Genomic DNA, 14,080 nt, shown 5'->3' with positions numbered 1-14,080 from the left:
CCCCCCCCCCCCAATCTCCCAGTGGGGAAACTGAGGCAGGCCCCCCCCCCCCCCGCTGCGAGGCACCTCCCAGGTGTGCTGCTGGCTGGGGGGGTAGAATAAACGTGTGTGTCCCCCTCCCCCCAAGCATGTCACAGGGGGGGACATGGTGGCTGGGGGGACCTGAGCTCATGTCCCACCACCCAGGACCACCATGGGGACATGGGGTGCGTGGGGACCCCGCTGCTCTCAGCATCTCCTGGGGTGGGGAGCAAGTGGTGGGGGGCCTGAGATCCATCCCCCCGCCTGTGCCAGCCCCTGGGGGTGGGGGGACAGGCTCAGAGTCCCCCCAGGGGCGCTGGACCTCGGCCCTTCAGCTGCTCTGGGTTGGGGCCAGAGGTTGGTGGAAATGCTGGGAGCTCATGCACCGCTCTGCAGTCCGCACTCGTCGTGCTCTGAGCCTCAAAACGGGGGGGGGGGGGGGGGGTCGAGACATAAATAACAGCTTTAAAATGTGGGCTTGTGAAGAGGAAGAGCACGGAGGTGGGGGCTGCGAGCCTGACGTCTTGCTTTCCTGCTTGGACGCTTCCCAGAAAAATACTTCTGTGGTGGGGAGCGAGCCCAGGAGGCTGTAGTGTCACCAGAGAGAGACAAGCGAGGGTGCAGCCTTCATAAATGGGTAATAAAGCCCTGGAAATAGGGCACCTGGTTCCATCCAACAACATTTTCTTGGTTCCTTTTTGGTCCTTCTCGGCAGAGCTGCGCAGGCTGCTGCTGCTTTTGCAGCCCCTTTCCCCCCTCTGCCTTCGCTCTTGCTAAAATGCTGGAGGCTGGGGGCAACGAGGGTTTCTCTGGGGTTTGTCCTGATCATCCAGAGCAGCTCTCATGGGTTTTGGCACGAGTTTTACCCTGCAGGTGCTTGGCTCTCCCCTGCTGTGAGGCCAATGTGCAGCTGGATGAGCGTCAGCCCCTGGGTTCCTCCAAATCATTGTGAGCAGCTCTGGAGAGAACCAGTGGTGTGAAACCTCCCGCTGGTACCACTTGTACTTTCTGGAGATCCAGCAGAAGATGTCCTCGCCTTTATCTCCCCCAGCTCCGCTTCTCAAATTCTGTTTTAGAGCAGGCAAATTACACCAGTGCTTCAGGCAGTCACCGTCAGAGCAACCCACGTTGCCCCAAAAGCTCCGGCACCACAGAGAACACAGAGAGCACCTCCTGCACCACGGAGCTGATTTTAACCTCCCCCCCAGCACCAGAAAGCAGATATCCGAGCTGTTATAAATTACTCTTTATACATCACATGAGCGATCTTTAAAGAAGGACCTGGCTGGAGGCAAACCCACATTGCTCGGGGTTTGGTGGGACCCTGGTCAGTGGCGACCGAGACCCCGGGCACGTGCTTGGCTTTGGTGGGTTGCAGCCCACGGAGAGGGGCCGGGGGCTGCTCCTTGGAGAGCTCCCCGAGCCCAGGGACATGGGGCTGGGCACCCTGCTGGGGCAGGGGGGGACAGGGGCACCCAGGGGTGCCCCCAGCCCCAGCCGTCCTGGGGGTTAGGGTTTGCAGGAGCTCCACGGGTGTGCAAATATCCCCCATGGGTCTTCTGGATGGAGCTGCACCCTGGTCACGTCCCTGCACAAACTCTGCTGGTGTTTGTCTGCTCGTAGCTGAAGAGGCTCGGTGCTTTTTTTAGATGGGAGAAGGTCTCCACCTGCACCGCTGGTGATTTATCGACCCATTACACAATTAAATGGGATAATGAAGGTGAGCAGGAACAACGCAGGAACCCGATTTCAAGCCAAGCCAACACACGGGGCCCCGAAGCACGGCGCACCCGAAGCGTTCCCCCAGCTGGATGTGATCAGCAGAGCAAGGTGAGAAAATGCCCTTCATAAACATAAATCTCGATTTTCACAACCTCTCTGCAATTTTCACATCGCTGCATGTGAATAAAATCCCACACCCACCTCTGAATCACTGCTGATTGTTCCTATTTACTATGGGTTTACACCAAAGGCAAGGGGAAAGCACAGCTTGCCAGGGCAGGATCAGGCCTCAGCTAGACCCTCTGCGTGCACCTCCCACAGCACCAGTATCCCACCAAAGTAAGCCCAATCCAATCATCCATCCCAAAACAATGGCCTTATGATGATGCTACAGGACTTCACGTCCAAAATTAATGAAATTTTCTCTTCTTAACTCTTTTTCTCTATTTTTTTTCCAGCTCTTTTCCTCCTACGCTTGGAGAAATCATATCAACCTCCCCATTTGTCAAACCGCTGAGATCCTTTATATTAATTACAGAAAGTTTCTATGTTGTTTTTTTTTTTTGTATGTTTTTCTTTTCCCTGATTTTGTGGGCAGCGCCAGCTCGTCGGAGAGCCGGAGAGGGGCATCGTGCTGGGGACTGAGCTGGGAACCAGGAACCTCTGGGACAGGCTCCAAGCCAATGCTACCGGGATGCCCGTGTATTATTCAAGGGCTGTGTGTGAACACGCATAGAGGCAGATTTTCATGTGTTAGGTTTCTTTTTCCATGGCATGTGGGGTGCTGCCTCAAGTCCCAGCAGCTCCACAGCCCGAGCAGCCCCAGCTCCAAGCTGCTGCTCAGCCTGGAGGAGGCAGAGAGCTCCTTCCAGGGCTGTACCCAGACCTACGGCACAAAGAGCACACCCAAAGGAGCTGTCTCTGCCAAATGAGCTTCTCCAAATCTCCTTCTGATTGCTAGAAAGCCCCGAAGGATGCCTGAGCAATTCCCTTCCGTTGCATCTGCCATGAAAGCAGCTTGGGAGAGCTGCTCCCTGAGCCCCTGGGAGCAGGAATTTGGCATTTAACACATCCAGAAGTCCTGCGAGTGCTTCATCCTGCTGGATGGGGACACAGGGGATGGAGATGTGCTCGCGCAGCCCAGCCCGTGGCTTTTCACCCCGCCGCAGGCTCGCCTCGCTGCTGGGACGAGCATTAATGCAGCTCTGGCCGATGGGCTCCTCTCAGACACAGAAACCACCCTTATCAGGGAGCTCCTGAGCTGGCCCAAGCAGCGGCTTTGTGCGAGGATAGAGAGGATTTCGTTTTCCAGTGGGTGATTTTGCTGAGAGAGCCATCGCCTGCCCTTTTCCCGCAGGGTCTTTATTCCATCGCCGAAGCGCTGCAGGTTCCCCTGTCCGCCGAGCTCAGCAGCGGCTTGGGCTTCAAAACCTGGGGCACCCCGCTCATCTCCGCCAGCCACAGCCCTCTGGCTTTGGCAGCCGCCATCCCAAACCCCACGGAATGGGAGCGGCAACCAAAAACACTTCTCCATCGCCTGCTGCTGCTGGGGACAGGCCAGCGAGGAGCAGAAGCGACCCTTGTGCGGCTCAGACCTTCCTCGGGCCAGCCCCACGCTGCCCAGCCTCCGTCTTTCCCCATCCCTGCTCTTCCCAAACCCGACTCGCCCACTGCAGGTCTCTCCGCACCAGCTGTGTCCCCCCCACCCCCCGCATCGAGTCTCTTGCATTTTGCAGGGTTTTTTGGGACGCCACCGTCACGAGCGAGGCTTTGTGGGGTAACGCCGCACCGCGGCATCATCTGCAGTTCGGAGCGCGGTGGTGGGCGGCTCTGCACGCGCGTGCTGGTCTCGGAAGAAAGGGGGAAAAATGCTGTGGAGGCAGTTTCTGTACATAAAGCAGAAGCGTGAGCAAACGCAAGGGCTTGCTAAGAAAGCGCGGGGGGAAATGGAAAAAAAATCCATGTGGCCTTTTGCATCATTTTCCATTTACCTTCTTTCCTTCCCATGGTATCCTCCGAGACCGCCTGGAGAGCCGCGCTTGGACGCCAGGCAAGCTCCTCGCCCTTCCTTAAATGCCAGAGCTGATCCTGTTACTCGGCAGCCTCAGCTCTGCAGCAGCTCTCTCCTTGGGGAAATTTTCCTTTTTTTTCTTTTTTTTCTTTTTTTTTTTTAACAAGTTCTGATATGGAGGTTTTCCCATTTTCTTGAACTCAGCACAACTAACAAACCCAGCTTTCCTAATCCATGCGCACTGCGGAGGAGCAGGTTGTGAGGACGCGCGGTGCTTTTCCACGAGGTTTTTCGTAGAAAACTCCTATGGAATGGATTGAACCATTCTCTCTTCCCACCACTCCCATGCTGGATGAATCCACATTTCACTGGGAACCAGACAAGACGGCCACAAGAGCTCGAGCATTTGGGTCATGAGCTGGCCAGGAGAGGTGGCCAGGACATCTCCGGAGCCAGAGCTGCAAATCCTAGCACGATGCAGGTGCCGGAAGGTCTCTGGATTTCTGTTTTCTTTCCTTTTCTTTTTCTTTTCTTTCTCTCCTTTTTTTTTTAATTTTAATTTAATTAATTTATTTATTTTTTATTTGCAATATCTCAGACCTTTCTGATCAAGATTCAGATAAAGACCTGCCCCTCCAATTCCCGCATGTCCCCAAGCTCGAGCGCTCGCCCTTGCAAGCCTAAAGGGATTTTTAAATTATTTTAACCGAATGTGCCTCTGTCTGTGTGTGCAACTGTTGTCTGCACTGGTTCCACGCAGGCGATTCACCCTTCCCAAAGTTTTTGGGGGCAGGTCCCCAGTTACCTTCCTCGGGCAGGAAAAATGCCCACGGTTCCCCTTTCACAAAGGAACTGCCTAAAGCAAAACAAACACACACCCCCGCCCCCCCAAAAAGAAACAACAACAAAAAAAAAACATAAAAAATGGAAATATGGGGACTTTTATTGCAGAGGGTGGGTTGAGGGGTGCAGGGGTTGGTCGGGGGGTGCAGGCAATGGTGCCAGGGGGGTGCAGGCAGTGGCAGCAGGCGATGCTCACGAGTGGGTGCTGTGGGGTGCAAGGGGTGTTGGGGTGCAGGGGGGTGCAGGAAGGTCTGGGGGAGATGGCGCTGGGCTCCCCCCGTTGCCTGGTGTTAGTGTTTGTGACGTGGCTGGGGCGGGCAGGGCAGAACAGGAGGGATCCAGGTCGGGCTGTGGGCACCTGCGGCAGGTAAAGGCTGCACCCTGCGTGGATCCTGCACCCTGCGTGGATCCTGCACCCTGCATGGATCCTGCACCCCGCGTGGATCCTGCACCCTGCATGGATCCTGCACCCTGTGTGGATCCTGCACCCTGCGTGGATCCTGCACCCTGTGTGGATCCTGCACCCTGCGTGGATCCTGCACCTTGTGTGGATCCAGCACCCTGCATGGATCCTGCACCTTGTCCCAGGGATCCCGGACACTGCATGGATCCTGCACCCTGCCCTCTCCACCCTGCGCAGATCCTACGCTTGGTCAGCGCGGGCTGTGTCCGCAGACACCACGCTCTCGCTGGCAGCTTTTGGGGCTTCCCTTCTGCCCTCCTGCGTGGCAAATCCAACCCCGGGGCTGTGCCGACAGCTTGGGTTTGGCCCCGAAGCACTGAGCGCATCCCAAGGTATCCAAGGTACCGTGAGAGGGCTCTTGCTGGGGAATGCGCTGCTCAGTCCTCATGTAACTGCCTTTGGCAGAGGCTGTGCTCCCTGCCGAAACACTGCCGGGTCCCGGGGGGAGATCGGGGGCTTTTCCCCACGGATCCTAAACATCCCTCAGCCCTGCCAGCAGCGCCGAGCTCCTGCTTGCCCTCCCTCTGCCCCCTGGCCCCTTCCCATCCCCAAGTGGCTTCTCCCCACCTCCTCTTGCTCTCTTCCACCTCTCCCTTTGTTTTTTATGAGCAAAGAATGCCGCTGCCGTCAGGGCTTGTCCAAATTACTGCAAGATGTCTCAGCACCCCTGGTATCCCCCTGCCCACAGTCTGTGGCTAGCAGGGCTACGTGCCCGGCTGGCAGCGATCTGCTGCTGCTCCCTGAGCACGTCTCCCGTCTAGGCAGAGCTGTGGCTGTAGGATACACACATATATATATAAATAATTTTCCTCGGCTCGTCTGAGAGCATCATCCTGTGGCCCAGCACCCTGTTGGCAGCCCCCTGCTGGCTTGTGGCTGAAGGGCTCTCGGTGCTTTAACCCTGGAGCAGATTTGCTGCCAGATCTCTCCCGTTCCTTTTCTCCCGGCTGCTCCGGCCAACACCAAACTGCAGCCACGCTGCAGGCAAGAACAAGGAAAAGCCCCCCCCGGGCAAGCAGTGCCCACCTAACAGCGAGGTCTGGATTGACGACCTGGTGAAAACTCACCCGGGTCCCCGACGAGCAGAGCTGTGGTGCTGCGTCTTGCTCCAATATGAGCAAAGGGATTGGTTTCGGTGTGCAGGTCAGGAAGGGTTTTCCTGGGAAAGCTGCTCTACGTGCACCAAGAGGTGCTGTGCAACACCTGAAAGCCTGGTTTCAGGTCCTGTGCAGAGCCTGGGTAAAGAAGCGGCTTCCCCTGGCCCCGTGAAATGGGCACACCAGGATTTTTGGGAACACTGATGGCACGCAGCCGTAGCAGTGAGCTGCAGGGAGGGCGAGGATGTAGAGGACGCATTTCCATCTTCTGGGCAAACACACAGGGAATCGTATGGACCCTTTGGGGCAGCCGAAAGGGAAACACACTTTTTGAACAATTATTGTTAGTGATAACTGGATTCGCAGCTGTGAGCATGCAAAGGGCTCGGGGACCTTCCGAATAACGAATTTTGAGTGAAAGAAGTGGTAGAAATGGGTACGTGCAGCCCTTCCCTGCCTGCAGACCCTGCCACCATGTCCTGGTGGCTTGGGGGGGTGAGGAAGGCGAGGAAGGATGCTCACCAGGGGAACTCCGACCAGGTGTTTCCCACGCAGGTGTGGAAGGCCCATCATCCTGCACACCCCAGGACCACCACCATGACGCAGCCGCGGAGCCCCCAGCCCCCTGCGCCCTACCCGGAGGAGGTGCCCCGCACCCCGCTGCGCACCCGCTTCGACCTGGATGGTGGCCGAGCCCTGGAGCTGGGCAGGTTTTACCAGGTGGGGACGGGGACGATGATGGGGGACAAAGCTGGTGTCCCCTCCTCTGCTGCCTGCACCCAGGGGGCTCCATCCCCTGGACCCATGCAGGGGCAGCGGGCAGGGATGGCACCGCAGCACCCAAATTGGGAGCGCAGGCAGCCTGAGCACCCCGGGGTGCTCACAGAGCCGAAACAAGCCCCGGGTGTTTCAGCCCGAGCATTGCTCTTGTATTTGCATGGCAGCGTGTGCTGTGCATGGCTGCTGCAGGCGGGCAGCCGGAGGTTGCATTGCTCCCATCTCTGGGTTTTTTTTTTGGGGGGGAGGTTTTGAATGCAACAGGGACTGTCTGATGTGCATCATCCCACAGGCAGGGACCTGTGTGCACAACACCAGGGATAACCCAGTGCCCAAGAGGCAGCACTGCTCTGTTAGGGGGTGGAGGTGACAGCGGTGGGCTTGCAAAGGAAAAGAACCCCCCATAAAGTCCTGTTGCAAATAAGGGTTGGGGGCTGCACTGGAGAGAGGCACCTGCTGCTTGCCCAGACCCCCGAAACTTTGTCTTTGACCACAGTTGGCCCAGCAGCACCGCGAGTTTTACCAGGACAAGACTGGGAGGCTTTACCCCGTCCCCTACTTTGTGCTGCCCGGGAAGGAGAAGGAGAGATACCCGCACCCGCTGGACCTGTGAGTACCCGGGGGGCACCCCAGGACACAGCAGCACCCGGTGACCCAGCCGGGGCTGTGGGACCGAGCCTGAGGGGTGTGGGGAGAGCCAGCCCCACACCTGGTCCAGGCAGAGCTGGGGGTCCTCTGCCAAGCAGCTACCTCCAAAATAGGGGTCCTGGAGAAGAGAGGAGGCCAGAGAAACTGAAAGGCAAAACTCGCCCTCTGCTACTGCTCAAGCAGCGATTCGTGCTGCCGGCACCAGGCGGGGGGGCTCCTGGGCACTACAGGTCCCCCCAGCCCCTGTGCCCATCCCGCCCCACCTCTCCTCACCCCTCTCTGCTGGGTGGATGATCGTGGCATCCCCCTTACCCCTTGTGGACAAACCCACCCCGCTCACTGCCTCTCCTTGGGGAGCCCTCGTTGTGCCCCTCCAGGTGAAGCTAGCCCCTGCTGGTGCGTAAAGGTAAAAAGATTTAGGACAAACCCACTGCCTGCGAAGGCACAGCACCCTCCAGGCCCCTAGAGCCCCTGGGAGCATCAGCACGGACTGACCAAGCCTGGAAGCCCATGAATCCCTTAAATTTTGTGTGTGGAGCTCCGAAAAGCTGCTTAACCCAGTGGTTAATAGGTAGGCACGGAGCACTTTGCCCCCACCCTGCATGCTGTGCCCCTCCGGACTGGCCACCGCCGGGTTACCTGCCCTGTGCCACCTGAAATGAGGGCAGTGCACAGCAGCGAGGAGGGTGTCCTTCACCTCCCCGGTCCCATTTTGAGGAGGAGGAAAGAGTGGGAAGGGGAGGACGAAGAGGGGAGCAGCTGCTGCCAGGGCCGGGCACACATCCTTCTCCTGGGGGTTCAGCTGGCAAAGTGCACGGCCAGCTCCTGCGCTGCTAAGGGCGGTGGAGAACAAAGCTGTGGGCAATGCCCGGTGCCTCCCTGCCTTCAGGACCTGCTGGCAGCTTTACCACCAGCCCCCAGAGACCAGAAATTCAGTCCCTACCTGGTAACCTGGTGCCTTGCCCCCCCCAGCCCCCCGCTCAGCGGGAAGACCCGGTGGCATTTGCTGCGCGTGTCCCCGGAGAACCTGCGGACCTACCAGACCTTCCCCTCGGGCAAGAGGGTCACCTCCGAGGAGAGGGAGGTCCGCGACAGCTTCTTTGAGTACCGAGCGTGAGCCACAGCAACCAGGCTGCCCTCGGTGGTGAGGTGGTCTCCTGGATGGGGGGGGCAGAGCCGTAAAATAAATGTGAAGCAGAGGGAGATGGTGCTGGGTGGGCTCTGTGCGCACGGGCACTGCCCGGGGACCCTAAAGAGAGGGGGCAGCCACCCATGGGGAACTCCTCCTGCCGCTCCAGGCCATCAGAGGCTGGCAGGGACTGGGGAAGAGAAGGGGATTAGCTTGGTGTGGTGGGGTCACCGTCTGCCAGGCAAGGAGCCCCTGCGCTGCGCCACTGCCCGGGGGTCTGCTGGTGGTGGTGGTGGGCACCTGGGAGCCCACTGGCTGGGGGGCTGCAAGGGGTCTTCGAGAGATGTGGCAGGATGGGAGGGAAAACAGGCGGGTTTGGGAAGCAGAAATCATAAAATAATGGAATCGTAGACTCATGGAATCGTGTAGGGTGGAGAAGACCTTCAAGTTCATCAAGCCCAACCGCCAGCCTGACCTTCCGAGTCCCATAGCATCGTAGGGTGGGTTGGGTTGGAAGGGACCTTCAAGATCATCTCATTCCCATCATTAAACCATGTCCCCACGACCACGCATCTCTTAAACACCTCCAGGGACGGGGATGCCACCAGTGCACCGGGCAGCCCGTGCCAGTCCCTCGCCACCCTCTCCATGAAGAAATTCTGCCCAATATCCAATCTGAGGCTCCCCTGGGGCGATTTGAGACCACTTCCTAAAATCGTTGTGCTTAGGACTGCAGAATTTAGGGCCAGCAAGCCCGGGGGTGCTCTGCGGGGGGAGGCAGCTGGGAGGCTCCTCCTGCTGCTGGGTGGTGTGTGGTGCTGCGAGGGGTTGGGCACAGCCTTAGCCCTGCTCCATTTCTGCAAAAAAAAAAAAAAAACACCTTTTCTGCTGTGACTTGGACGTGGGTGACACATTGCAGGGCAGTGCCACCCAACTGTCCCCAGGGAGCAGCCCTGCAAGCGGTGCTCGTGTCCCAGGGGTGTCCCCTGGGCTCCCACGAGCCCTGCTCTGCTGCCACGTCCTCCCAGGGTCGGATTCTGCATGGGCTCAGGACGATGCTCAGCACATCCGTACCAATATCCCAGGCCAAGCAGTGTTCCCAGTGACCACTACGAAGCCAGCTCGGAAGGGGACATGCAACCCCCCGGGTGTTTGCGCATTTGAAAACCCAGAAATGTGTTTTTTTAGCATTTTTTTATTGATTTTTTTTTCCACTCGCTGACATCTGAAGTGAAATAACTCTTTTAAAGCTCAGCCCTCCCCCTGTGAGCTTGTGTCATCCCATTAGATGGGCTGGTGGGGACCGACTGCTCCAGCACTCCAAAAGCTAATTTTAACACACCGAGGAAAGTTCTTGTGCATTTTAGTGCATTTCCAAAATCACCTGAAACTCCTCTTCACACTGTGCACGATTTTAGCAGCTGCCCGCAGACACGATGAAGAAGGTCTCTTTGTGCCAGCGGTGCCAAGACCAGACACCAAGGGACATGTATTTCTTTGGAATATGAGAAAAAAATTTGTTCGTGGCACCATTTTCACCCTTTTTCCTGAATTCATTTTGCCTCCCTGGAGGGGCTTTCCACGGCCCTGCGAGACCCCTCTGCAGCTCCTTGCCCCCCTCCAGCATCGTCCTCTGGGGACTTGGCAGCTCCCCACACCTCCGAGGAAGGAAATCTCATCATGTTTTGTCCTGGCCAACATTTCCAAGGCAGTTTCAGCCCCATGAGCACCCTCCCGGCACATGGAGACCCCACGGAGCTCGGTGCCCTGAGGGATGCTTCCACAGGGGATATCTCGCCCTCTCCTCTTGGTTGTAGGAAATGTGGTCATGGGATGCTCCTGGAAGCATTGGGGTGGGTCTGTGAGCCTTAAACCATGCTGGCAATTGCTGTGTGCAGCGTGATGGAGCTGCTTCAGCAGATTTTGAACCCCTTTACCCTCTGCTCCCCAGGGCTCCGTGCAGCACTGGGAACACCTCTGCCTTCCCAGTCCTGGTGAGCCCCCAAACGCCAAGAGAAACGGGGGTGTTTGCAGCACAAGAGCACCCAAACCCCTCCAAGGATGCTCACAGCCCTTGCAGCCTTATTTTAAGGGGGTTTGCGGGGTTTGTGGCTCATCCTTGCACAGAAAACGCAGTGCTTGCCGCGGGTGTAGCACTTACAACTCTCCCTAAAACAAGGCGCAAATTGAAGCAGCCTCAGGTTTCTACCCCAAAAAAGGGTAGAAAAGGGTTTGTGCAAAAAAAAAATGCCCTTGTCCCTTGGCTCTGCAGCTCTCGCAGCTCCCCAGAGGCTCGGAGCAGGGCTCGGTCCGCGATTTTCCCCCCGCTTCCCCCGTTAGAGGGCAGCGCAGCCCCGCAGGATGCGCGCACCGGGACCGGGGCCTGATCCGGATCGTGCCGCACCGCGGGGGTCCTGGGCTGGGCTCTGCCCGCTGGGTCCAGGTCTGGGTGCTGGGGGTCCTGTAAGTGTATGGGATCTGCACTTTGTATGGGGTCTGCACCTGTATGGGACCTGCAATTGTATGGGACCTGCACTTTGTATGGGACCTGCAATTGTATGGGAACTGCACTTTGTATGGGACCTGCAATTGTATGGGACCTGCACTTTGTATGGGACTTGCATTTGTATGGGACCTGCACTTTGTATGGGACCTGCAATATTATGGGACCTGCATGGGGCTGGGGCTGGAAGGAGCTGGGTCCTTGCACCATCTGGGGAGGGGGATGGCTCAGCTGTGTCCGGGATTAAAACCCATCACCCGAGCAAGGCTGCTGCATGTCTGCTGGCGCAGGGCGACGGGATTTTCCTCTGTGGTTCGGCGAGGCTGGCTGGCGCGTTTTGCTGCCCCCGTGGCACTGGAAGGGGGGCACAGTGGGTTGTTCTGCCGTGGTGGGGGCAGGAGGGAAGGGCAGCAGGCAGAAATAAAGGAATGAAGGGTTGGTGCGTGCTCTCTGCAGCAAAAGCCAAGGGCAGGGGATGAAGATGAAACACCCTGCGAAGGTTGGGGCTCTTGGGTGAAAATGTGTTCAAATCTTCAGGAGCCCTTCAGGAGTGAGCCCTCAGGAGCCACGAGGAACCTGCTGGGGGCTGCGCCGTGAGGAGGAGCTGCTGGGCCTGGGGTGCCCTAATGGGGAGCTTGAGCTGGGCAGCTTGGAGGGAGAGGTGCTGGGAACAGGTCCCCAGCCCCAGGATGCTCAGCAGGGACCGGGCAGAGCCCCCGGGGTCCGCTGAACCCGAGAGAGAGCAAAGAAATGAAAAAAAAAAAAAATGTGCCGTGATCCAGGGACTGGTGTTATCCAAAGGAATTTTCCTCCCCTGGAAAAGCTCCAGCCATCAGAAGGATGATGTAGGGACGGAGCCCGCAGCGTCACAGAGGACTATATAAGGTGCTTTGGGGGGTGCTGAGCGCCCCAGCACCGCTCGGGGACGCTTCCCCGCGTCTTCCTCTGGGCACAGAGCTGCAGAAAGCCCGGCACGTGGGTCCCCTGCCTTTCACGCAGCCGTGGGGCAGAGGGGGAAAGGGAAGGCCCCCGCCTCGTTTCCCAGCTCGCCTCTCATCCGTCACAGCAGAAATGTCATGGAGCAGCAACCCCACCGCTTGCGGCCCCCTTCCCACATCCCACAAATTCGGGCGGGCTCCGCGTTTGGCACAACCCCCTGATGTCTCCGAGCAAGCCCCCTCCTCCTGTGCGCCTGGAAAACCACCTCCCGCCTCTCCCCCTGCCCTCCGAGCCGGGTGCTTCCCCCCTCGGCCCCCCAGCGTGGGCGCCCCTCGTCCCAGCAGCCTGCAGGTGGATCAGCCCGGTTTATGGGATCGGTCCAGCGCTCGCCCCCGCCGGGACAACTTGTTTAATCTCCCCGTGCGCCAGCGGTGTTGGCTCTGTCCCACCTCTCCCTGTTTAGACTGCCGAGCTCCTTTGGCCTGGGGATGTGTTTTATTGTGCGCTCGCTCCGCCAGCAGCACCAAGCCAGGCGCTGGGCAGAAAACAGACGATCCAGAATAACAAAGTGCTCGTTTTCCCACTAGAAAACGTGAAAAAAAAATGTCCCTATGGTTTTCCACGGGGATGAGAGGCAGGGAGGGTGCAGCCTGGGCGTGGGGCAGGCGGGTGTCAGCAGGAGCACGCTGCTATCCAAGGGCAGGAAGGGAGAAACACTGCTAAACTCCAAGCACCCTTCCAGCCCTATTTCCCTCGGGTTTTAAGCCTCTGGCACAATCCTGAGCGCAGAGGGAGATGCAGGAGCCACGCACACAGGAGGAAGCAGGCGGATTGCAGGTAAGCAAGCAGCGGGGCAGGGCGCTGAAGGTTTCCAGCAGGGGCCGTGGTGGCCCCGCAAGGTGCTGCTGCCACCCCTGCCACCAGCAGTGACCCTGCACGGACCACCCCAGCTGGGAACCTGGCCTTAAAATCCTTTCATTTGAAACCCCATTTTTTTCAGGAAAACAAGAAAAAACAAAGCTCTGTGGTCCAGGCAGCGTTCCCGGCTGCCCTGGGAGTTGCTTTTTCCCTGGCAGGGTCAATCAGACGCTGCTGGAGGCGCGTGCCTGGGAGCTCCTGCGTCATCCCCGGGCTGTGAGACCTCGCAGGCAGTCCCAGGGAAATGTCCCGGCTGCTTTGCCTGGGGACAAACGTCCCTGAGCTGGGGCTGTGGGACTTAACCCCTAACCTCGGGAAGGGTCCCGGCCAGCTCAGGCGTTTTCAGCCTCACGTGGTCCGTTTTTTGTACAAAGACCTTCATGATTTGGGCTTTGCTCGAAGATCAGGCAGAGGAGCAGAGCTTTGAGCAATCTGAGCATGATTTAAACGTATCTTCTGCTGGTTTGGTTTGGTTTGGTTTGGTTTGGGTTGGGTTGGGTTGGGTTGGGTTGGGTTGGGTTGGTTTGGAGAGCTAGACTTTCTGCAGATGGTTGGTGTGCACTTTCTGAAATGAAGAGAAATTGGGGAGGTTCAGGGGCCTTTTCTGCTGCCTCCTTGGTGGTCTCCGCACCTTTGGGACCTGCCAGAGCCTCGTGGGAGGACCTCCATCGACACTCACCGAGCACAAAGCCCCCCCAAAACGTGCCCTCCCACCCGCCCCTCCGACATACGTGGAGATGCGGTGCCCCTCCTCTTCCAGCTTTGTTTTGTCTTAACTTCTAATGCCCCTGACAGCTCTTCGCTCTTACAGCGTTTCTTCCAGGAGCTGGTAAAGTTGAGCTGTGAGATTTGTGCAGCCCTTCACGCAGATAGCTTTAATTAAACGTAGGGAAGTCAAACGCGCTCGGCTTAATGCAGGCTGACAGCTTATCTAAATACTCTTAGCTCTTGGGTTTTAATTAAGCCCTCCAGAGCGATAGTTTGATTTCTTAAGCACAGCTCAGTCTAC

The 14,080-nt window shown here is 57.9% G+C and overlaps 1 protein-coding gene and 1 long non-coding RNA gene across 2 annotated transcripts; both read left to right on the top strand.

Moving 5' to 3' along the window:
- Window positions 1-469: 469 nt before the first annotated feature.
- On the top strand, window positions 470-4,394 carry LOC310895958. The gene is made up of 3 exons (XR_014581072.1): window positions 470-1,851; window positions 1,994-2,082; window positions 2,202-4,394. It is a non-coding gene; the product is annotated as an uncharacterized lncRNA (long non-coding RNA).
- Window positions 4,395-6,754: 2,360 nt separating this feature from the next.
- On the top strand, window positions 6,755-9,454 carry CIMIP2C (ciliary microtubule inner protein 2C; the record flags this gene model as incomplete). The annotated part of the gene is made up of 3 exons (XM_083831117.1): window positions 6,755-6,877; window positions 7,431-7,543; window positions 8,555-9,454. The coding sequence occupies 3 exons, from the start codon at window positions 6,755-6,757 to the stop codon at window positions 8,697-8,699; spliced, it is 381 nt and encodes a 126-aa protein (XP_083687243.1). The 3' UTR covers window positions 8,700-9,454.
- Window positions 9,455-14,080: the final 4,626 nt, after the last annotated feature.

The sequence above is a fragment of the Anser anser genome, assembly GCF_964211835.1.
Source record: "Anser anser genome assembly, chromosome: 3".
NCBI classification, from domain to species: domain Eukaryota; kingdom Metazoa; phylum Chordata; class Aves; order Anseriformes; family Anatidae; genus Anser; species Anser anser.
This window is presented reverse-complemented; position numbering and strand designations above follow the sequence as displayed.